Raw genomic sequence first — 25,964 nt, 5'->3', positions numbered from 1 at the left:
TCAAGTTTCTAATACGTATGCATGAACCTGATGCTTGATCCAGTGATATCAGTGACATTCTTTCCTGTGATTTCACTGGGCTTTGGGTGAGGCAATGAAATTGGCCAAGTACAGATATTACACACAAACTTCTTTAAGTGATCCGAAACTGGTCTAAACCTGTAACAGAACAGAAGTTTGGTGCCCACAGACTGGCTTAAAAACGGCAGAACCAAGTCTAAGAAAGACCTGGGTGGATTTGCTTTCAGACCTAATTTGTTTAGGTTATACCACTCTATCAAACTTCTGTACCAGATCCCCTCTCAACTCAAGTTAGGTCACAGTCTGCCAGCATCCCAGGCACCTTTCTAGCCTCCCATTCCCCACTTGCATGGAAGCGCACTGGAACTTGGCTCCTGCTCAGCTGCTCCAAGCTGTTAGCTGCAGGCAGGATGTGGTGGGGGAGTGTGCATCTGTAGCTCTGTATTTTTTATCTTTATACAGTGTCCATAGGCTGGGGGACAGGGGGCAGGGGAGCGGTGCACTCCACAGAAGGAAAGATTGGGTCCCTCAGGGCTTTAGCTTGCAACAGGCAGTGGCAGCAGGTTGAGGGGGAGGAGGCATGCTTTTGTAGCTACAGGGGAAAGGACTTCAGCTGGGAACTTGGTGCTAGCTCCAGGTTGGAGATATCCTCTGAACCCTTCCTGGAGCAGCTCCAGCACACTGTCCCAGAGTTTGGGACAGGGAGGGACAACCTGTGCTCCCCTGACCTGGCCAGGAATGTAGGTGTGCTGCTGGCACCATCTCCCCCAACAGCTTGCAAGTCCCACTTCCCCCTGCCTCTGTCCTGCTGTTGGGCAGACTCCTCTGCCCCGACCCTGGACAAAGCCCAAGGATGCCCATGCTGCTGTGAGCAAGAATGAGCACACCTTCCTTTGCTGGCTGCCTGCAGCTGACAGCTGCCTGACAGATAACAGGCAGTGAGGTGAGGCATGTGCCTGAAAACCAATCAGGGATGACTTGCCACTCAGCTGCATTCAGTTGCCCTCAGCAGTCTCTGGCATGCTGGGAGGTGTGCAGGAGTACCCCCAAGCTGTTGGCCTTGCTCAGTGCAGGCAGCCTATGTACCCTTCACATGAATGGGTGAACTTGTGTTCTGTTCATTCCCAAGCTAACATAGCCCACTTAGAGAAACCCACATAAGTTGGTTTGAATCCGCCTTGGGCTTTTGAATGTCTGTACCTAGCCTTTTTGACATGACAGCAATGACATCATAACTTTTCATTTGGATTCTGTTATGTCGACATGGGAGTGGTGGGCGGTGCTGTAACTGAAAGCTCTTTGGCAAGAAGGATTCAGTATGGTGAGCTTGAGCATCCCTAAATTGGGAAACAAAGAATCAAGTTTGGGGAGAAAGTATATATCAGTATTTGCTGTTAACTGTAGACTTGTTTATGATGCCAATTTTTGCAGAAAACTGTCTACCTTCCCCCTATCTTGGGCCATGTGGATTATATTACAGAGCACATATCACATATATTGCTACAAGAATAGTCAATAATATTTATGGATGTTTATTTTTTAAGGACAGCATCTTAATCTGCTGGAGTATCATGTCCCACGCAGATGGGGCTATTTAGCAGAGCTCTTCAAAGTCCTGGAAAACCACAAACTTTTGTTCCAGATCAAACACTACTCCATTAGCCAAACCTCTTTAGAACAGGTATTGTTCCTTCACTGGGTTGACTTTCTGTTTTGGAATGTGCTGTGCTATTTTAATTATACAATAGAAGACTACTGTATAAGACAGGGGCAGGAAGTTATTTCAGGCAGAGGGCCCCTTAGAGAGTTTTGGCAAGCTGTTGAGGGCTACCAGCCCCACCTCTTGATAGGTGCCCTGCCCCCTGGTCACCATCTTGGGACCAGAAGTCCCGCCCCCAAATCCCCAAACTTTGCCACCAGAAGTCCTCCCCTTGCCCCTAGAAGTAGTCCTTTCAGCAAGGGATTTTGTCATCTCAGAACCAGAAAAATACCAAATTATATTCTAAAAAATGAACATCTACAATGTTCATTAATTTGATTTCAAAAAATATTTTTGTCTTGATTTGTATGTGTTTGTGTAGTGCACATAGAGGTGATTGCATAATATCTTAAAATGAAATCTTACTCTCATGTATTGTGTGGGGTTGGGTATAGGTTTGTGGGGGCTGTGGGTGTGTGGGTTTGTGAGGTGTGGGGGAGAGTGTGGGTGAGTATGATGAGTATTGGTGGCCACTGTGGGGATGGATAGGTGTGGGTGTGGAATGAGGGAGCATATGGGTGTGTGTGTGGATATGTGGGGTGTGGGTGGGTATGGAGTTTGTGGGGGGTTGTGTGTGGGGGAGAGGGTGGATGGGGTGTGTGGGTGTGGGGGTCTCTGTGTATTGTGGCAGTGCAAGGGGGGTGTGGGTGCATGTGTATGATGGGGCATGAGTGCGGGACTCACCCTATGAGCGAGCGCGCGCGCGCATGCGCGCGCACACACACACACACACACACACACACACATGCCCACTGTGCTGCACTCTCTCTCTCTCTCGCTCTACCTCCCTCATTGCACATGCACACATATACACTTTCTGTTCCCTCATTGATCTTTTTTCTCTCTCCCCCTACCTCCCCTGGTCCAGTGATGCAGCTGGGGGCCATGTAGTGCTGGAGCCAGCGGGTGGGCATGCAGGGAAGTAGTGAAAGCGGTGGCAGGCAGAGGCTTCAGGTTCCAGGGGATGGGGGTGGGGCAGGGCCAGGTCAGACTTGCAGCTGGGTACTGCCAGCTTCTCCTGAGTCCTACTGCCCATGGCTCCTGTGATCTTCTGATAGGCAGCCAGGAGAAGATTAATATTAATTTTCTAAAATTTTTAGGGGCCCCATTGGCCAGATAGAATGGCGTGGCAGGCCATATCTTGCTCGCCCCTGGTATAAGGCTTATGTAGAGCTGATCTAGTGTCTGTAGTAAAGCATAATTGCCTTGTAACTAAAGGAGATTTTTCTTTAGCTCAGATGGTTGGCATTTTTTTCTTTGAATCAGGTATGCAGTTTGTTGGCATTTGCAATCTACATGTCACAGTGGGAGCACTTTAGAAACATACAGATTGACAGGAGTATAATACAGGGGTGGTGATGAAATTCCTGGGTGCTATTGATGTGCTAGAACTTGTCCGTGTATAACTTCTCATTATGTGTTATGAAAATAGTAAGAAGCAAAACTGGCCAATATATTAACTGTGTTCTGATGTTTGGTTTAAGTTTAGTACCTTTCCACATGTGCAAATCATTCATGAAACTACTTGTACTTTAGCTATTGATTAACCAGTTTATGCAAACAAATTTCATGCTGCAGACTATTCATTAACTATTTGCTCCAGCTTGTTCATTCTTCATTCTTGATGGTGAACAATTAATCACTTCAGTCAGCTAGCATTATTCAGCTCATTGACTGAATGAGTAAAAGCTTCAAACAGGAAAACAGTACTTCTGAGTAACGAACTCTTGTTATTGGCTGAGTGTATTTGACTGTGAATATGCTTATTTGAATGAAGAATCACCACCATTCAAAGATTTGCATGATCCCAAACCCCATACATTTCATATAAATGGAGGCAACATGAAATAAGAGGGCTCAGTTATGGCTGAATCAGACCGCCATTGGAAAATCACATAGATGAACCCCCAGACCAGTTTGCTCTATTCAGAGGCAAGGTATGGGCACCTGAGCAAGTTACAAAGATGTAAATGAGGTCAAGGACTTGATGCTTTTCAGCTTCTCCACAGTAAGTACCCATGTGCAAGCTCTTGACCCACAGTAAATGAAACCCCTTGACAATGAATAGGCTACTGTGCATTACTTGCATTTACTGTCGGATACAATGATGAGTATTGGTGGCCACTGTGGGGAAGCTGATGTGCTAGAATCCCCACATTTTTTACCATGTGATAACATGTTTGTATGTCATGCAAGGGCTTGGGCATATAATTTTTTTCTTTAAATATATGGGATCTCATCTGACACAGGAGTAGGATGAAACTCGTGGGTTTTTTTTTTTTTTTGCCTCAGTTTGTGTTTGTTAAATATAAGCAAACTTCAACATGATTAACAGTAAAAAAAAATGTTTGTATAGTATCTATAACTTTATTTGATAAACTGAAGGGATTCCATCAATATCAAAACACAACTTTTGTTTTAGAAAATGTCTTTAAAAATGACCTGAGGAAAAGATCACTAAGATATATAAAAAAATTCCAGCTAATGTTTCCACTGTTGCATAAACCCTGATACGTTGTGTCTTGCAGGTATTTCTTAATTTTGCTAAACAACAGCAGGAAATCTCTCATTCTGCACAAGACTCTTCCACCTGTCATCATTACCGTCTGCCAGTCTAGGCTCTGAGCAGGACATAATACAGCAGTATCTTTTATAAGCAATAAAATTTTTCAGCTGGACACAGCCAAGCTGTGTGTGGGAGGCTGGGGTGGAGAGAAGGGAAACTTGCAGTTTTAGAGGCTGAAGTCAGAGGTAGCACCACTTAATAGTAAGAATGATTAGTAGATGTATGCATGCCAAAAAAAGAAAGAAAAAGCCCCAAATTGTACTCTTTGTTTTTTGGGGTTTTTTTAATAAGCTGGACTTTATTAAAGAAGGGTCTCTTTTGCCTAATTAACGTAAATATATAACATAGCAAAAGGACTGATGTGGAAATGTCAGTCTATAGCTGGATCTTTTTGGTGAATCTATATTAATTTGACTACAATAATTTTCTCTTACATGCACATTTAAACATTGGGGGGGGGGGGGTTTACAATGGAGGAAAAATCCATTGGATATTGGGAACAGCCATGCTATCATACAATATTTGTATCTAATAACACAAATGAGAGCCTTTTGACTTCTCCATTAATTCAATTCTGTGTTGTGACAAGTTAAATTAGTATTATTGTATAAAAGAGGAACTATATTTCATAAGGGATTTATGTTAAAAAGGGTATTAGTATACTACTCTGCCTCACAGCTATGTTAATTTAGCAAGATTTGATAAATCATACATGACAATAAATTCTCCCTTGTACCCGTGGTCTGCTTCTTTAGGAATTCTGAATATATCTTTAATAATGACCTACTTTGTTTTGGTTAGCTTTTAGAAATTACTGTTTTTTTCTTTTTCTAAGAGAATGTCAAAATAGGTTTGAATGATATATTAAAAGTAAATGAGATAAGCATACACACACTAATCAATAAACTTTTTATCAAATTTACGCTGATTTAAGCTTTTTCATGTATGGTCAAACTACAGCCTTCAATGGAGTCACCAAGCTGCTGAAGTGAAGTCTTTTAATGCATAAAAACTGAGCTGCTTTCATGGTTCTCCCTCATATTGTTGCTTTTTTGAGGCTGGAAGAAAGTTCAGAATTTCCTGGGGAGAAAACTCTCAGCTTTCTTTTAAAATCAAGTCCTTTGGGAACTGTGTGAAAGTTGTTTATATCACTTTTATTAGTCTGCATTAACTGATAGTTGAAATCACAGAACATTGACTTAATAGAAAAGTATTTCTGTGGTACAGTTTCTGTGAAAATTATATTGTACATATTGAGATAAAAGGATCTGATCAGATGTAATCAGTGTTTCAATGTCCCTGTTCTAATGCCAAGCTGTTTCAGGATGTAATTTTAAAAGGTTACTGGTATCTGATAGGGTTTTCAAGCCAAATCGGAAGGGCTTAAGTCTCACACTGAGAGATGTGTTTTTGGAACCTAATAATGTGTCTTTTAAAGTTAGAACTCATGTTTCCCACTTTGACAGCACGCTCTTGTCCTTTCTGAAGAGGTTATTCTTTATGTGACATCCTGAAAAGTTAATTTTAATTATTTGGGGAATATGGCTACATACAGCTCCTGGTTGAGATTACCACTGCATGCCGTAGTGAATTTGGAGTCAGAATTGTGCCATGTGTCTTCCAGACATGGGGCAATAGAATGCATCAAACCCTGGTTACTCCCATTCCAGTGCAAAGCCCTGGGTTAATGGTTATGGTCACATTCTCACTAAAACCATTTTTTTCCAGACTACATGGGGCTGGAGCTGGGAGAGCAGAATACAATACATCTGTCAGTGCTTGCTTTTTAGCACAGGGCCTGAGAAAGTTTCATGGAAGTGGGCAGGAGAGGAGGCATTAGAGAAACTTGGAGGTTTGGACAGAGCAGAAGGGTGTGTCTTCATAGTAAAGGTGGTTTGCTTAACTGCAGGGCCAGGCAAGAAGAGGAAAACTGGCTATATGAGATTAGAGAGGGAAGGAGAAGCCACATGCTAGTCAGGGAACCTGAACCCCTGAGAGACCTCTGAGCTACAACGAAGGCTAGGAAATGGTGAATAAATATTCATACTCTTTACCCTAAATGCTGTGCTGCTTTTGCTAATGGAAGTAAAGTGTTTGGTGTTTGGGGAACCTTCCAAAGTATCTGTATTTGTTTGCCTCCACTACTGCATATGTCTCAGGAGATAAGCTGTAAATACAGAGTCCTTGAGGGCACAGACAGATGTGACAATTTGTGCCCAATCTAGATGCAGAAAGTGAGCTATAGCCATGACCAAACACAGGTGCACAGCTGCAGACACCTTAAAAATGGCTGATTGGGTGAAAATCTGAACCCTCATTGTATGAGGGGTCAGATGAAGACGTTTCAAAACAGAGTGACTTCTGTAACTTCTGTCTGTGCTGTAAGACTCAGAGCTCTGAGAAAGGGTGTACTGCAGTAAATGGAGTATTTGAGTGGCTCAGCACAGGTTCTGGGGCTGCAAAGTCTCAGCTAGGTGAAGGAAAAACACATACAGAGCCTGTGCCTCAGAAGGGGCCAGTGTTGCAGCCTACAAAGACCAAAGGAAGATTTAGAGCACAAGGATTCAGTATGGAGAGACTGAATAAATGAAGTTTGGTGAATGATCAGTTGGGGATCTCTGCTAGCGTCATTAATTATCATTTTTTCTGATTCAAATATGACATTTTATTAGTGTAATGAGGTAATAAAGTAAATAAGTTTTATTTTACACTGGCGGTTTTATATAATTCTTTTAAAAATACTACTCATCTTGGAATCTCTTCATCTGTTTCTTAAGGGACCCAGTTTAATTTAAGCAAGTAGCAAACAATGTCTCTTTCCCTGTCCTTTATGGTTGAAGAAGGTCAAAATCTAATTGAGTTCCAGCATACTGGATTCTGTCTCAGAGGACAGAATCCCAATCTTTGAATTGCTGCACTCCACAAGTATGTAAGTCTCTAGTCTAGTCTTTGAAGTGTTTTTTTTTCTTTAATTAAAAAAAAATCTATTCCTTGAGTCTCTGCAGAAAAGTTCAACTTAATGTTGAAAGAGTCACTGAATTCAGGAATATGCATTTGAACACCTTTGGATTTTAAATCAAAGAACCAAAAATTTTACACAATAATTGTACCTTTCTGTTCCACGATTTCCATTAGGAAAGCTTCATGTTTGCACTGTAGATTTCTCTATCTCCCTGACAATGTGCCCTTTACTCTGAAGGATAGAACTGGAATTAAAGTGTAAATTAAAAATGAGTGAATGGTTGAAAGGTTGAAGAGGAAACGGGAAAGAGAAGTCTTACATCTGTTGAAAAGCTTATTCCAGTGTCAACTGATATAAGATGATGGCCCCTGCCAATGCCAGCATAGGTTGAATCAGATACTAATATTACTAGCACTTTAGTAGAGTAAAACAGATATAGATATGCTCAAGTGTGGATATTATTATGGCTTACAGGGCACATATAATATATTGTATCCTATATATCATTAATTATATGATGATTTAGAAAATAAAGGTGCTATTACCTAAGACTTTAAGATGACACATTTATTTGTCATCAGATGTATTTGAATATATTTCATAACTTCCATTTTTAAACATAAATCAAGTAGTCCACAGAAATGCCACATTGTTTCCAAAATAAGGCTGTTAAAAATGCCTTTTATAAAATAAAAGCAGTACATATTCTTGTATTATACAGCATCTGAATATGTTCAGTGGTGAATTATTTATATTGTCAAATGTATTTGACAACAGTGTGTTTATGCTATGGCATCCCAGATGTACAATCTCTGCATGATATTGAAACATGTAAATATTAACTATCTTGACTTGTTTTTTAAAATAATATTTATAACGGGTTTACAATATTCATATGTAGGATTTTTTTAAACTTCTACAGCAACTGCATGCTCAGATAAGGATAGCTGTCAATATTGTAGTCACAGTGAAAAGCATAAATTTAACTCTCAGTCATATCAGTAGTTCTGATTCTATACTGAAAAATCATGAAAATGCAATTCTAGACAAGCAAAAAGCAATTAACCACAGGAAACAAAATCAGAACAATGCCTCCTCCAGTTAAAAGTCTCCTAATTTAGTTGTTAAACAAGACATCATGGAACACCGAGTGCAATTCCAAAGTGAAGTTTGCAAACAGCAACTCATTACTATTGGTATGAGGAATATTAAAATATATCAAGAGCTCATTAGCATTACTCATAGACATACTAAGTTGTGCAGTAATTGTACCTTCCTGGGTCCAATCATATCTTTGAATGATTGACATTAAAAAATCAGTTGCATTTATCATATAAAATAACTAGGACTCATATTGGGTAAACACTATCTCAGTTTAAGATGTTTGGGTAAGAAAACAAAAGGAAATTGCATTATTACAAGGTCATGAGACTTCAGATTAAATTGATTTTAAAGGTTATTTTCAATGGGATCGGTAATACTATAAATAATTGCTTTATCTCAAAAGTAAATCTGTTTCTGAGATTAGAGGGAACCAGGCCACTGATCCAAGGCCACCTTTCTTTGTTCAGTTTTTTAAACCGCCAAAACTACTTTTGAGTTCAAATCTTTGGTACTTTCAAAATTGTTTTAAAATGTGAAAATGAGAGACAGTGTCCTAACACTAATCAGTAATACACATGTGCTAATCATGTCATTCAATTTTAAATGTTGAGGAAATAAAGTAACAAGTTATTATGCATGCGTTTTTAAACACGTAATTGAAATGGTTACAACTTTTCCCCCAGAATGTTGATAAAGCACCAAGAATTTTCTACAGATCCAACTCCTTACTGAATTAGTAGCTGGTATGTTCAGTTAAGGGATTCATTAAGAGAATTTTTCAGTGGGTCTGCAGTGATATCTTGCAGACCTACAGTGTAGAAAAGCCTTGTTTTACAGTAAATATTTTAAGGGGAGGGGGAATCTCGCACACAAGGGCAGCATCCAGATGAGTGCAGCTGTGCATAGGTAGACAAGGTTCCTTGGGTGAATTTGATATCTTTTATTAGACCAACCCAAATAGTTGGAGAATAGTCAAATGGTTGACGAAGGGTTTTTGAACCCGAAAGCTTGCTTAATAACTATTCTCTAACCTTTTGAGTTGGTCAAATAAAAGATATCAAATTCACCCAAGGAACCTTGTCTGCCTATGTCCTTAGACCAACACGGCTACAACCCAAACCCCTGCTGTGCCTAGGTGGCGCCACAGACATGCCTGCAGTGCCACATGCCACACATTCAGATGTTCTCAGCACTGCAAGGGAGTGCTTCCCATTAATGTGCTGCTCCATATTTTTTTCCTGCAACTTTTTTTGACCTCTGGGCATGCCATTCAAAAGTGGAGCCAGGTTGCCCAGAGCTACGCTGCAGCTGCTAACCAGGCTCCATCTAGCAAATCACTGCTGCTGCAGCCCCGGGAGGCCCCCAGTACCCCTGGTAAGGCAGCCTCTTCTACCCTACCTGGGATAACTTGATGTGCACCAAACTGCATGTGCCACGGGTGTTCCCTGGGGACAAATAGTGGTGGTGCAAGGTGCACCACTGTTACTTGTCTTTGGGGAACTAAATGTCCATACTTGTGTGGACGCATCCAAGATGTTCCTGGTTTTAAATTCAGCACAGTCATGCCAGATATAATGAATATTATTTTTCATTTAGTTCTTGCATACCTTTCATACCCTTTTTCAAAACCAAAGAGGCAAAACTTAGTAGGATCAAGAGGAAAATTGATCAGATACTGTTTTATACAACAATGCATTTGAATCCTGAAACTAATCAGATTACAGAGGTTCTTGTCCTTGGCATGAATTATTATTTTTGGTAGTCCCTTGCTCCTTCATGCATGAAAACTCCCTAGTAGAGGGAAAGCCAGAAAGGCAATGGAATCACAACATTTCCCATCCACCCCTCATTTTCCTAATATGTGCAACAGCACAGAGTAAAATCTACATTAGAAAAGGACCCATATAAATCCCAAATTTAAAAATTATTTGTTGTTTCTGTTATGGTACAGATGAGTCATCACCCAGTACTGAAACCCATTTATGTTCTGAACTATGTGGCAAGTGTTTCTCTGAAAATGTTTTCACATCAATTGACAAGCTGAGTGTATGGGAAAAGAAAATGCTATCCCAGTTTTACAGACGGGGAACTGAGGGGTGGACTGATTATGAAACATGCCCAAGATCGTCACTATTACTCTATTGACATTGACATTGCTCTATTGCACTGTTGACATTGACATAAGAATTTTTGTATGTGGATTTACTGTCATTTTAGTGAGTCAGTAGGAAGTGTTAGCCTGGCAAACAAACCATCAGGAAGCCCTGGTCCTACCACCACTATCCTGTTTCTCAGGTCCTGTCAAGAGGCCCCTCTGTTTTTGTCCCTGAAGAGCAATCAGGTAAATTGGACTTTGTGGGTGAGGACATCAGGGTCAGAAAAGAAACTGATATTAGGGCCTTGAGCAGGAGAGACAGAATTTGGCCAGAGTCAATAGAGATTAATTTTATTTAGGAACTGGCTTGGAAACGGAAGACAATTTTAACCCTGAGAGAGTGGTAGAAACAAGATGGAAACAGAGCATGAGATAAGAGGAGGAACCAATATGGAAAGGTGGGGTGATGAAGCCAGTAAGGGAACTGTAAGAGGCAAAGAAAATCAGAAAGGTTGGTGGACAGAACTGCAAGTGGGATCAGATGATAGAATATTTGGGGTGACCACGGGAAGGGACACAAGGTGATATGTCTTAGAGGCAATGTTACATCAACACTTGCTCACATTGAGGCCCCCTAACACCCAAAGTATATCCCACCAGAATTGCATGCTAGAAGTCAGTCACTTAGCCTCTTTGGTCATAAGTAGTGACTCTTTCAGATGATGGGAGAGTATGAGGAAACAGAATTTGGGTACAGAATGAGGGTTGGACATTTTGTCAGGTATGTAAGAAATGCACCAAATTTTCCCAAAGGCCAGGTGAGCTGGGAGGGTAACCCTAAAGACATGAGGGAGGGTCGAATCTTCATTACTTTCCTGAAAATGCTGCTGGCGACTGCTGTACCAGCTTTATACCCCACTAATTTATCTGAGGGTCAACAAAGCAGGACCTAGAGCAGTGGTTTGAGTTTTTGTCAGGTAAGTGGTATTGTGGGGATTACTCTTTATAAATGTATTAAGGGTGTGAATGTTAGAGAAGGAGAAGTGCTATTTAAGTGAAGGGACCATACTGGTACAAGGTTAAGTATGTACAGAATGGTTATAAACAAACTGCGAGAGAGTGCAAGAATGGTTCCCAAGCAGGGTACCACTACATTCAGAACAGTTATGGAGGGGTGTCTTGAGTCGAAAAAGGTTGAGTACCATTGACTAAGAGAAAATGTAGTTGCTGTTTTTTGCAAAATGTGTTGATTACATACGGGTCTCATTGAGCCTGATTCTCCCTTTGTGTACACATTTGCATGAATGCAGATTGTGTGTGGGCAAAAGGTGGGGGAAGCAGGGAGAATTGCCAACTGTGAGTGATTAGTGGGCCTGGCCCTGAGGAGAAAAACCTGCCTTTTCCTAGTTATTTTCCATGATATAATTCTGCTCCCTCCTCCTTGCCCTTCAGTCTTGGTGTCCAAATCCTACTCCTTTGAGTGATTCCTGCCTCATGCACAGCTCCCATTCAGCATTTATTATTTAAATGAAATTTAACTTATGAAATATTTACTCCAATGTTTGTATTTTTTTCTTTTATTTTTCTCTCATGACTTTTTAATTCATTGGCACTTTTGGATAAATTTGTGAGAATCAGACTTCCTTGGGCTGGGGTGAGGGAGGGAGAGAGGGAAGCAGATATGTGACATTTTAGTCTAGGAAAAGCAAGGAGATATATGACCTGGTGTTCAGAGAAGAACTGACTCTACACCTACGTTTAAAGCTGATTTTAGATATAGGCAACTCTTTATTTGACCAAAAGGCACAGAGAGTAGGAAAGTACAAAGGACAGGGGGCATTCAGTATCTCCAAAAGCTAACAAGCTATCAATTATTTAAGTGCAATTGCACTTCGCTACATTAAGGATATGAAAACAATAGGCCACTGGCTCCATGAAGCAGAATCTCAACAAGACTATTAAGAAGGTGAGGTTAGCCAGGGCAAAAGAGAACTCTGCCAGGTTTCCAACCTGTTCAGTAGGACTGTGCAAAGCAGCATTGTTCCGCTTCGACTTCCATTTCGAGGTTTCGATGAAACAGTGTTTCGTTTCGAGTTTTGACTTGTTTTGAAAGCACTGTTCCAATTCGTTTCGTCAAAACCGTTTGGCTGTTTTGATGCTGTTTCGTTTAACCCACCCAGTGATCCAGAAGGCAGATTGGGGGCCTGCACCTCTGGAGGAGTCCAGCACAGCCCCCGCAGGCCTTGATCAGCCTGACGTATGACAGGAGGAGGCTGCTGCTGCTGGCTGGGACTGGCACTGAAGCCAGTAAGCCTGCTTTGAAACTTGAAACATTTTGAAACTTTTGAAACGTTTCAAGTGCCCTTGTTTTGTTTCGAAGCTGTTTTGAAGGCTTTTGTTTGATTTTGATTTTGCTGTTTTGAACTCAAAATGCATCGAAACAGCTTCAAAATGAAACATGTGGAGAAATTTTGCACAGCCCTACTGTTCAGCACACTCCTCTCATTTTACTGATGCCCCGGCCTGTCTCAGCTTCAGGTGCAAGAGTTAGGAACACCAAGCACTTGACACTTGTCCGGGACTCAGTCACAGAAGTTAAGAGCAGATATCTGCAGAGAGCACATTCAAAGGCAGGAGCCCTAATTTCAGTCACTTCTAGAAGTTACATGAGACCTTGAAAAGAATCAGAAAATCCCTTGTAGTAGGTCTTTCTCTTTCTTTCTCCATGGAATTATAGAAAATTAGAGTTGGAAGGGATCTAGTCTAGCCCCTTGCTCCAAGCAGGACCAGACCCAACCCAGCCAACCTTTCTGCGTAGCCTGTTCCAGTCCTTTATTACCCTCTTTGTGAGACAGTTCCCCCACCCCCCACCCAATATCTAACCTAAATTTCCCTTGCTACAACTTGAGACTGTTGCTCCTTGTTCTGTCATCTGCTGCCACTGAGAACAGTTCTAGCACCATCCTCTTTGGAACCAGCCTTCAGGTAGTTGAAGGCTGCTATTAAATCCCCCCTCAGTCTTCTCTTCTCCAAACTAAATTAGCCAGTTCCCTCAGCCTCTGCTCATAAGTCATGTACCCCAGCACCCTAACCTTTTTCATTATCCTTCACTGGGCTCTCTACAGCTTGTCTACATCCTTTATGCACCCTGTCCTCTATCTTCTGAAAGGCAGCCCTTTCAGGGAGTGCAGGGAGTGCAGCCAGTGCAGGGAGTACATTCCCTGCAGGGAGTGCAGCCAGTGCAGGGAGTGCATTCCCTGCAGGGAGTGCAGGGAGTGTAGCCAGTGCAAGGAGAGCATTCCCTGCACTCCCTTTAATTATGTTACTAGTGTGTGACAAGATACTGTCAGAAATTCTCCCAGAGGATTTGGCTGAACATGTAATGAGTCAAGCCCAGGCATGAGCAAAATGGAAGATCCGGCCAGTGACCAGACTCCATTTCGCCTTAGCCCCTGTCTGCTTTATTGCAGCTGGTTTCCATGGAGACCCCAGGAGCAGTGGTGCTGTGACAGCATGGGGCCAGAGTTTCCATGGAGACCAGCCCCAGCATTGCCGGCAGGGCACGCAGCTGGGCCCGGGTGTGCAGGCAGCCTGTCATAGCTCTGCCCCAGCTCTGGACCATGCTGTCACCACTGCAAGATCCCAGCCCTGGATCAGCTCCCTGCCCAGCCGCGCTCCCTACCAATGTTCCTGGGGCTGGTCTTCATGGAAACCTTGGCCTCATGCTGTCACAGCTCCACTGTTTCTGGGGTCTACATGAAAATTGGCTGCAGCACCGTGGGCAGGGGCTGCTGGGAAATGGAGTCCAGTGTGAGCCTGGGCTGGACTTTGCCCACTCCTGGTCATGACCCAGCTGGAGCTGATTTGGTGCCAGGGTCTAGTTGGAGGAAATGAGACAATGAGGCTGAGTCATCCTTCAGGTGAAAGTCCCACACTGCTATGTGAACTGAGACTGACAGCAGAGAGCCGCCTGGACAACAGACTATCTTGCTGTGCCTCTGGCCTGATTGAAACATCTAAACCTGTCTGCTCTGAACCTCTGGACTCTTTTGTGTATTCCTGATAGTTCCTGTTTCAGATCTTTCCAGTTTCTGTCTGACACCTCCCAGGGTGGATAAACTGCTTGTCCTGACCAGGACCTTGTCTTGACCTTTGGCTTGATGTCCCTGACTCAGACTGATCCCTGGCTTGACCTTGGTTTATACCAGTAACCCCTGACCAAGCGTGTTCCACTCTGACTGTCTATGACTTGGTCACTCTGTTACAGGGCCTGTGCTTTGGTCAATTCTGCTCACTTGCCTTCAATGGCAAGGTCTCTTTTGCGGTCTGTCACCATGGCCTCTCCAGTAAGGAGTTACTGACTTTTACTACATGCTCCCAAGCTTTTAATCTTTCACACTTTTTCTCCTTATAATAACACGCATTGATTTTTTTTCTTGCATATTCCAAATTGAGAACAACCCCAAAGTCTGAGTGAACTTCTTCTCCTAATGGTTGTCTGTCCTTCTGCAAATCTTCACAGCTTACCTGAACCCCTCTCCCCTTTCCAGTTTCACTTCCAGTTCTACATGGTCCTCACTGGATGGTGCTGCGGCAACCAGCAAATTAATTGCAGGTAATTGGCTTTAACCTGAATAATATGCTTCATTTGCTTCAACTGTTTTCATCTCTGTGGGCACATCTACACAAGATGCTAGAAGTGCAGTAGACTAATTCTACTGAGCATTAGTGCATCATGGTGAAAACTATGTTAATGCACTAATGTGCAAAATTAATCTACTGTGCATTAGTGTCACATAAAAATGTGTGTTGGTACTGTGCAGTAGTGCCAATTACAGCACATTAAGTTACTACATGCTATTAGGTACTAACAGGTTCTAACTTAACAGGTACTAATTTAATGTGCCATAATTATGGCTCATTAATGCATGTATAGATGTGGCCAGTATGTGGCTTTCCAACAGTATCGTAGTGGAACCAATTTCTTGGTGAACCACTTTCCAGACTGACATGTTAACAGAATGAGAACCTTACGTGTACAAGAGCAAATTTTGAATGCATAATTATTTGTACCATAAAACCTATTCCAAGGTATAATTTTGGTGTTGACTCTGTTCCTTGACTTGCAATGTGACCTATGTCTGCACTCAGATCTAAACAATGCAGCTGAAATTTTGAAAACTGAACATTCACAGAAAACTAAATACCCACCCACATGTAGACTGATGATTCATGGAGATTTTATGAGATGATTTTATTAAAATAACACTTTCAATGATTTACAAATTTTAAAAGAGGACATATTGACAGTGTATATTACTCACTAAGTTGTATTCACTCAATTTCTGCAAATGCTATGGATAGCATGCACATAGGACTTAAAGGTTATGGGATTCCCTGCAGGGACAATTAGAAGACCAAATGTAAAACTATGTCAAAACTTATTGACAAATTGCAAGGCTTTTCAATGGGACCTAATCACTTTTGTCAGCAGGAAAATCTATCACATAGTCCAATTCTTCTCTCAGAATGTTGATTCTGTTGTGGTCAGAAAAGACTAAAGGTCACCATTTCTCAGCATAACTCTGGGTGGGCAAGTGGGGTATGAGCTCTAAGTATGGAGTGAAGGGTGTGTGGCACTACGATAGAGCTAAGTGGCACCTCACCTGCCCATCTCTGATCTCCCATCCTGTCCTACACCCTGCACCTTTCCTGCAGTGGCTCCGGCTCTGGCTCCAGCAGCTGGGAGGGCAGAGTAGTACCAGTGGCACATAGCATAGGAGTAGCTGCCAATCATTCATTGCTGCTAGGGTGACTACTTCCCAGAGCACAGTACTGGCAAGCTACACCTCTGCCAGTACTTACGCTTGTATCTGCTTGATAGCCTGCCTTGGTGTCTCAATGCAGGCCTTCACTTCTACATTCTTACGTGAACTACTCATGTATGAAATGGTAAAGATGGCCTTAACTGTCTCTTCCACTTTTGTTGCCTTTCTCCCTTCTTCCTTCCCTTGCTTTCATTAATGATGATGAGAAGGAGAAGGATAAAGAGAGAGGGGTGAAAAGACATGACCATTTTTAATGAAAGATTTTTATGAGCAAAAAATATTTGGAGGATTTCTTTTTGAAACCTAATAGATGAAAATGATTCATTTAGCTGCCCTTGACAACTCCACCCTCTGTGTCACTGTGTCAATTTGAATGAAGACACGCATGCCACCCAAAATGCAATGCACTTTTGATTCTTGCCATTCCTTTGTCTGTGCAGAGCTTTCTTTATATTATTTTTGGCAAATACATTGTATACCATTTTACTCCCAAATGTAGTGAAACAAAATGCAGCAACTAATTTGGCACTGGATAACGGGGAGCGCATCTCTCATCAGATGTGAATAGCAGATTAAACGAATCTCTAATTCACTTTTATCTTGCTTTGATCTAGGACCAAACAAGAGTCTCAGAAGCCCAGAAACATTACAGATTGGGGAGGAAAGAGGTTGGAAGGGAAGAATGATTCATTTTCCTGCTTCAAACAAAATTGATTTTGCAAGAAAGGGGGTGGGGGAGATATGACCTTGTTTGGTAATTGAGAGATTGTACGTTGGATCTTTAAAATGTTACGAAATGATATATCAAAAAAGGCTAATTCAGCGGTCCAGTATTCAACAGGCGGCAACATCTTTATGAAACTGCTGGATATTTGACATTGGATTCTAATGACTCCTTTTAAATATTACTCAGGATTATATCTAGCTCGCCTCCAAGAAACAGGCAAAACTCACAGTGCAGTCAATAGAAGCTGAACCCAAGGGTCTAGAAAGCAGAATTTTGCCCTGTGATGCATCCCAAAGGAATATGTCACAATCATTAATTAATCATTGGATGCTGTGGGTGGGCTATGCACATGCATTTGAAAGAATACTTGCCTGTTAAGAAGAAAATTGCCTTTGGTGAGTTTGATATGGTAGTTTACAGTAAAAAGAGAAACAAAAATCCTGCTAAATCTACATCTTTTAGACCAATAATGCTTTACCTACATCACAGAAACCATGATGGCTTGGTCAATTACCTAACTTTTGAAGGCTACTGAACCTAAAAATTCTCCCTTCTTCAATTTTACAGATGTTTTCAGGGGGAGGGAGGAGGGTAGCAGGGACCACATTGCACTGATTTAACTAAGAAGGGAATTTGGTCCTTCATGGGTTGATCAGGCAGTATTTCCTTGACTACCTACAGGCATTTGATTGGATCAGGGATTCTTAACTGGATTGTCATGTAACATTAGGTGTACAAACATGATTCATAAGTTAGATCCAAAGATTTCAAATAGGAGTCCATAGTGTTAAAAACATTCTGTCCTTGTCATGGTCTTTCTGAGTTTGTCAACAAAATAATTGCTCTGTTATTTTTCTGTAGTCAAAAAATGAGTGAAAGCTAAGAACTAGTACTTTCCAAAGGGTGTCTTGAGCCTAAAAAGATTGAGAACCACTGGATTGGATAATGGCAAATGCTGTTACTTTCCCATGCTTTGTGCACAGCCCAGGTTCTGTCCACATTTGCAGCAGAATGAGATAGGAGACATACCATATTGTGCAGATATTTACAATATGACCATTCCTCCTCTTCTGAACATTTATTCAGCAGTGAACTAGTTAATCCTGTTGATATGCTGCCTTAAGAGTATACTGCACCCTGCTGAGATGTGAATGGGAACAGGTCATAGTCACCAACCCTGTGAAGTGTTGTTTCAGAGTGAGTGGAATATCTAACAGACCTCATTGTACCAGTTATGCTAACTTTGGATTTTTTAGATTTATGAATATTTTTATGCAACTGTATTGCATACTAATGTTTTACATTATTTAAATGAAATTTTGAGAAAAAGTTAACTGAAACTCTGAGAAAAATGTGATGTTGCTGAGCACTTTTCTCCATTGCAGCTAATTGCATTTGTCAGGAATTTATTTGGTGAGTCCCAGCTTCTAGTTCTTGACTTGAAAACATCTCTACTTGTTAAGGATAATTAGTAGTAGAGAGATGTTTATGTCTTTAATCTTGAATGAGGAGCTTGTGTCTTAGAAGTTAATGGTCATCACTTGTGTATGTGCACATGGAGGCACTGATATGAATGAGTAAACTGAATGAAGCTGAACTCCCACTTCCTGAACTTTTTGGGTTATGTGAGAAGTTAGTATCTTTGGCCAGATGGAATTTTAGGTTTCTCTCACTTTATGCTGTACATGCATTCCTGGAAAATGGTGCATAACTCAAATTCGCATAAAGGGAACCCACTTTACAATGTAACAAATAGGGATGCGTTCCAAAACCTTGACTGTACTAACTCCCAGACCCATTTCTACCACTTTTACAAGACAATTTTGGTACTCACCAACAGCAGACAGTACACACAAGCACAGGATGGTGGAAAATGTTTAGTTGGTGTGAAGGGAGGGCGGTGAAAGATGTTAGTGTTAGTGAAGTTCTCTTGCGCTTCATTGATGTACCAGGAAGAGGGGTAGGAGATAAGCTAGTGGGACGCTTAGAAGCCATAATGGGAATGGCAAGTTCAGAAACACGTGTCACAGACAATGAGTGAGGAGCACAGATCCACACAAGAGTCTATATTTTGGTGCACGTCACTCCCACAATGCACTGTACAAAGAAGCTGACTGCGGGCTTCCACCACACTGATCGCATCAGACTGAATTTAGCTCACGTATAACGAATTTTTGGTATAAAAAGGGTCATCTCATAAGAGTGAAAGTGCACATACAGAACCTACATAAATTGAGGGAAACCTGTAACAGCTGTTTTTCACTATGTCACACGGGGCATGCCTCCTCCAGATTCTGATATTGCATTATTTGGCAAACATAAGCTGTAGGTGTTTAGCTTCTTTTGACTGATTTAAGGGGATGGGGTGGGGTCCTCCCTTCACCAAAGTATTGAATCTATGGATTAGCTCGCATTCATGACAAAGAGAGGTAGAAGTATTTATATATCAAAGTTCTGTCATAAGGAAGTCTGGCATAGTGTCTTTTTATTACTAAGTAACTTTGTTGGCTGCATGTGATGAGAAGTGCTGAGAAAAATGTCCTGGAAAGGAATAGATAGGGATATTTGTATGTGATTTTGCAGAACACCAGAGGGAGCAAGAAGGTAAAATTCTCAGAAGAGAACATGAGGTCAAAGCTGGAATCCTTTGACAGTACAGATTCAGTGTACAACGCAGGTGCTTAATAGAAAGCCACTAATGACATTTGAAAGCAAAAGCCTAAAGTGATGTCTCAAAAGTGTTCAAGACTGGAATATTTCCACTGCTCAGCTTTATGGTCTCTATTATTGTTGATTTTTTGGGGTGGTGGCAGTACTATTTGTTTTCATTACTGTGAATATTTTGAGTACATGGTTATGAAGGTTAAGGTTATGGAACTGGCAGTGATGGAAACTGAACTCCTCATTTCATCAGAGGCCCCTTTGGGTAAATGTTAACCTGCCAACAACATATGCATTCCATGGAAAATTTTCAGTTGAACTAGTTGTTAGCCATAAATGATATAAGCTGACCTAAATCTTTCTAGGCTAGAAAAATTGCTTTAAACAGAAGAAAAAAAATAAAGATGATACACTGATCATTATTATACGTTACTGAATATTTCCTGCAGGTGTTTCACACTATATAAATAGCAGGTACTATTAAATTATGGTAATTAATTGTGACCAAATGTACCAGTGCTCTGTAATATTCATAGAACTGATCCTGTGCCTACAAAACAGATGTTATGCATAACTAGATTAGACTACTTGCATGTGTTTTGGGGGGAAAAAACAACCTGATTTTAGCCTTGGAAAGCTAAAGTTGTTCTGGCGATGTTCTCATCTCAGTGCACAGGGAACTAACATGTAAATCCTACTGAGACTAATGTGTACACATCTTGTGTGCAATGAGTTGTGAATATCCCTCTCCTTGTACCAAAAGTGCTAATTGTCATCTGGCACCATTAGTGCTGTGACTTCAAATAAATACAACTGTGACTCAGCTTCCTTCTGTACTCTAGAAATAGCATTTTAGAATACCCATAAAAGTAGATGAGGAATAAGGCAAGATTAAATTGGGAGAAATACTATTACATATGGTGAACTTTGCCTAGCAAAGTTGGCCTTAAATTGGCTTTCAATCATCCAGGAACTGAGGATTTTTAAGTGAAGCAAATGTATCAGACCAAATAATTGATCTGAAAGGCAGTGAAGTATTAAGGCTAGAGAGGTGACCTGTCTGAGCGGTGCTGGATGGAAACTCTGCATCCTCAGGCTATGCCTTAAGGAGAGTTCAGGACATGTGCACAGTGGTGGTAACTTGCTACAAACTTCTCCAAGCACTTAAGTGTTAGCTGGCACAGAAGGGCTTGGGTTAACCTGCTGCCTGCTGAGATACTTCTTCTATTGGAACTTGTAGCACCCTCAGCTTGAGAGAAGACACATCTCATATATGGCTGTCTCCTTTAAGGGTGAAGATGGATGCAATTCTGCACCCTGTTTCCTCTCTGGTGTACCCATAAAAAGTAGACCAGTCTTTCTCTTATCATAGACTTTCAACAACAGGATCAACTTCTTCCTTGCTGCAGCTGCACTTTCCTGCACCACCTGCTTGCTTTTGCTCCATACAAACTCCAGTGCCCATTCCACTAATTTGGAAAGACAGTCGTGGAAAAGAGAAAAAATGTGCATGCTCTGGTCAAGAGTTTATGACTGGCAATCATGCAAAACGCATCAGCAAGTGCGACAACCAGGAATCCTAGTTTTTGCTGCCACAGGGTTAGCAGAGCTGTTGAAAACAGCCTTCTGTGTGCAGCAGAGACATGTGCTGTCCTGTCATAGCTGTGTACTGCATACAGACGACAACTTTGTTTGTGAACTTTAGCATTTGTTTCTCATTGCTTCATTCTTATATTTGCTGCTGCTTTACATTGTGGTTCATGCATTTTTTCCAGTGTTCACATGCTTGTGTTTATCTTTGGTTATTTACATCATTGTCAGGCTGCTTACACAGGCGGATCCAGAGGGGGTGCAGTGGTGCAGTTGCATGCCCCACTCCTTTTGGATTGGACAACACCACAGGAGCCTCAGTACTTTTAAAGTCCCTAAAGCAGGTAAAAATCCACCCTCCACACCACCCCATTCCCTTTCTGCTCTGAGGCATACCTATTTTTCCTACCTCCCCTGGCTGTCACTTTCCTCACTGTCCCAGAAGTGGGGGAAGCACAAAAGCCATTCCTGCCTGTTGTGGGGCTGGGCTCAGCTGGAAAGGGAACAGCAGCAGCAGAGATGAGTGGCAGTTCTCCTTCCCCATGCCTGCTGCTGAGGACCTGGCAGGGTGGGGAACTACTCTCCCACTAGGCTTTGGCTGTTGCTGCTGCTGTCTCATGCCCTGCTGAGCCCAGCCCCTACCTAGCTCCTAAATAGTGGACAAACCAGTAGCTGCCAGCAGGGGAGGTGGGGTGTGCCCACCCTGGCAAGGGGAAGGGACTTTCACAGCTTTAGGGACTTTAAAAGTCCTTGGAGACTCTCGTGGCTTGGTATGCCTGCACTGGTGTGCTCAGATGAGTCTGGGAGCAGGGGATATAGCTACCCCTGGAGTGAGGGTTGCAACTCCTAGACTCCCCTTTGGGAAATCCTGGATCTGCTCCTTGCTGCTTTCATTGCCAGATCCTTGGCGGGTGGTGTAAATATATGTTGTTCCATTGAATTAAAGTAAGCCTGTTTTCACCATTTGAAGATTTGACCCTTGCTTGCCATATTCTGTTAAGAGTTTAGTTGCTACTAAAAGGCCTGGGTGATGGCAGAAATCTTGCTATAGTCAGTGAGTTATTTTGTTTACTCTGGTTCATAGATTCATAGATTCATAGATGTTAGGGTCGGAAGGGACCTCAATAGATCATCGAGTCCGACCCCCTGCATAAGCAGGAAAGAGTGCTGGGTCTAGATGACCCCAGCTAGATACTCGTCTAACCTCCTCTTGAAGACCCCCAGGGTAGGGGAGAGCACCACCTCCCTTGGGAGCCCGTTCCAGACCTTGGCCACTTGAACTGTGAAGAAGTTCTTCCTAATGTCCAATCTAAATCTGCTCTCTGCTAGCTTGTGGCCATTGTTTCTTGTAACCCCCAGGGGCGCCTTGGTGAATAAACACTCACCAATTCCCTTCTGTGCCCCCGTGATGAACTTATAGGCAGCCACAAGGTCGCCTCTCAACCTTCTCTTGCGGAGGCTGAAAAGATCCAGTTTCTCTAGTCTCTCCTCATAGGGCTTGGTCTGCAGGCCCTTGACCATACGAGTTGCCCTTCTCTGGGCCCTCTCCAGGTTATCCGCATCCTTCTTGAAGTGTGGCGCCCAGAATGGCATGCAGTACTCCAACTGCGGTCTGACCAGTGCCTGATAGAGGGGAAGTATCACCTCCTTGGACCTATTCATCATGCATCTGCTGATGCACTATAAAGTGCCATTGGCTTTTCTGATGGCTTCGTCACACTGCTGGCTCATGTTCATCTTGGAGTCCACTAGGACTCCAAGATCCCTTTCCACCTCTGTGCCACCCAGCAGGTCATTCCCTAGGCTGTAGGTGTGCTGGACATTTTTCCTCCCTAGGTGCAGCACTTTGCATTTCTCCTTGTTGAACTGCATCCTGTTGTTTTCTGACCACTTGTCCAACCTATCCAGGTCTGCCTGCAGCTGTTCCCTGCCCTCCGGCGTGTCCACTTCTCCCCATAGCTTTGTGTCATCTGCAAACTTGGACAGAGTACATTTGACTCCCTTGTCCAAGTCACTGATGAAGACATTAAAGATTATCGGTCCAAGGACCGAGCCCTGCGGGACCCCACTGCCCACACCCTTCCAGGTCGAGACCGACCCATCCACCACGACTCTTTGGGTGCAACCCTCTAGCCAATTTGCCACCCACCGGACTGTGTAGTCATCCACATCACAGCCTCTTAACTTGTTCACCAGTATGGGGTGGGATACCGTATCGAAGGCCTTCCTGAAGTCTACGTATACGACATCCACCCCTCCTCCTGTGTCCAGGTGTTTTGTAACCTGGTCATAGAAAGAGACTAGATTGGTCAGGCACGATCTGCCCGCCACAAACCCATGCTGGTTTCCCCTCAGCATAATTTGCCCTGCCGGGCTCTCACAAATGTGAGCCTTGATAATTTTTTCAAAGACTTTACCAAGGATGGAGGTGAGACTGACTGGCCTATAGTTGCCCGGGTCCTCCTTCCTCCCCTTTTTGAAAATGGGGACCACGTTAGCCCTTTTCCAGTCCTCCAGGACTTGGCCCGTGCGCCACGAGCGTTCGCATATTCCCGCCAGTGGCTCTTCAATGATGTCGGCCAGTGCCTTCAGCACCCTCGGATGGAGCTCATCCGGGCCTGCCGACTTAAAGGCATCCAGTTCTTCCAAGTGACTCTGCACCACCTCAGGATCTACGTATGGAAGTCTGGCGCCTTGCTGCTGCCTCTCTACAATCCCAGTGAGAAACTTGTCGTGCCCCTCACTTAGGAACACTGAGGCAAAGAACTCGTTGAGGAGTTCAGCCTTGTCCCCCCTGTCTGTCACCAATTGTTTCTGCCCATTTAGCAGGGGTCCTATTCTTCCCTGGGCCTTCCTTTTACTCCCTATATATCTAAAAAACAATTTCTTGTTGTCTGTTACTTGGGTTGCCATCCTCAGCTCCATGGTAGCTTTGGCCCGCCTAACTGCTTCCCTACAAGCACGAGCAGAGGAGGTATATTCATCTTTAGTGATCTCACCCTGTTTCCACTTTTTATGTGCTCCCCTTTTGGCCCTTAGGCTGCTCTGGATTTCTCTGGTCAGCCATGGAAGCCTCCTGGCCCCTTTCCCTTTTTTGCCTCGCTCGGGGATCGTCTTGCTTTGTGCCCGAAGGATCGTTTCCTTAAGGCACAGCCACCCTTCTTGGGCTCCCATCCCTTCAAAACTCCTACTCTGCAGTGCGTCCTTGACTAATCGCCTGAGTGCATTGAGGTCAGCTTTCCTGAAGTCTAGCACTTTCACCCTACTAGTTACCTTACCCACTCGACGTCTTATGTTGAATTCTATTATTAGGTGATCACTGTCTCCCAAATGGCTACCGATCTGGAGGTCCCCTATCATGTCATCCCCTGTTGCCAATACCAGATCCAGTATGGCATTCCCCCTAGTGGGACCGTGTACCTCCTGTGTCAGGTGGAGGTCCTGTACACAGGTTAGAAACCTGCGTGAGCGATGGGACCTTGCTGTCTGCGTCTCCCAGCAGATGTCCGGGTAGTTTAGGTCCCCCATGACTACCGCCTCTTTAGCTTTTATGGTCTCCGAGAGTTGCCTCAGGAGCCCCGCATCTATTTCTTCCCCTTGGTGTGGGGGTCTGTAGCAGACAATTTCCTTCCAAGATGTTGTGGATTCTCCATTATGTAATGAAGAATCCACAACATCTTGGAAGGAAATTGTCTCCACCTTCTCTGTTAGAAATTTCGACTCTGAATATGTCTAGCCTTGGCTTCCAGTTATTTTCCTTGGATACATTTCTTTCATTTTTTCTGTTTCTTTACGTGAATTTGTTTGTACATTTGGCATCTTTGTTTGGTTTGTTCGTTTCTTTTTATTATCTTAGAAATTGTTAAATGATAGCATCTCTGTTTTCTGTTGGATCTATATAGAATTCCCCAGACATCTAATTGTAAAAAAGGAGTAGTCCTGTTTTTTAAGGACTGGATTCTTCTGAATGTTTGTTTTTCTTCCCTCTTGCAGTTTTCCAGATGAAATGATTGCAATCACTGGACAAGCTGACTGAGATTAAATCCAGATAAATATCTGTAAATTATCCAATATTGTTAAAGAAAAGTCCAATGTACTTATAGCCTCTGCTTTTTATTTTGAAATAATCAGCATATATTTTCTTTGTCTTAGTTATAATGTCAATTACTGTAGTCACTCAAATTTAAGATGACCTTGAATTTAAGACAACCCCCTTAATAATTGGATTCTATATATGGAAAACTTATAAAATTGTTATAATTTTTTCAGGTATAGAATCTAATTATTGGAATTTGTCTTGAATCTCTTGAATTTTTCCCCTCCCACTGCTACAGCAGGGAAAATAGTGGCTGAGGAGGGGGTCAAGTAGCTGCTTGCCCTCTGCCATCCCCAGCTTCTCCCTGTACCTCCTTCCCCCTCCCCTTACTCTTAAACTCTGCTCAGATTCTGTTCTCTCCCTGAGCATGTTGAAATGAAGGGCAAATCTGAAACAAAAGGGATGAAAAAACACTGACTTGGAAATAAATGTACCTATAGACATAGTTCATCCAAAATGTATGCATTTTTGGTTGATGCTGTGCGGGCCGGGAGCGGTCCGAGGCCCTCGGGGGTTTTCTTTTTCGCGGCGGGCTGTGGCCAGCAGCCTGGACAC

The 25,964-nt window shown here is 42.6% G+C and overlaps 1 protein-coding gene across 1 annotated transcript in view; it reads left to right on the top strand.

Annotated features, from left to right (window-relative positions):
- The window catches only part of ABCA13 (ATP binding cassette subfamily A member 13), a 370,934-nt gene extending 367,607 nt beyond the window's left edge, over positions 1-3,327 (top strand). Inside the window, 2 exon segments of the mRNA XM_059729347.1 lie at positions 1,566-1,702; positions 3,265-3,327. Of these exon segments, the coding sequence (XP_059585330.1) occupies positions 1,566-1,702; positions 3,265-3,327 (200 nt within the window).
- Positions 3,328-25,964: the final 22,637 nt, after the last annotated feature.

Source organism: Alligator mississippiensis, chromosome 5, assembly GCF_030867095.1.
Source record: "Alligator mississippiensis isolate rAllMis1 chromosome 5, rAllMis1, whole genome shotgun sequence".
NCBI lineage: Eukaryota > Metazoa > Chordata > Crocodylia > Alligatoridae > Alligator > Alligator mississippiensis.
Note: the sequence above shows the minus strand (reverse complement) of the source record. Positions and strands in the feature narration are given on the sequence as shown.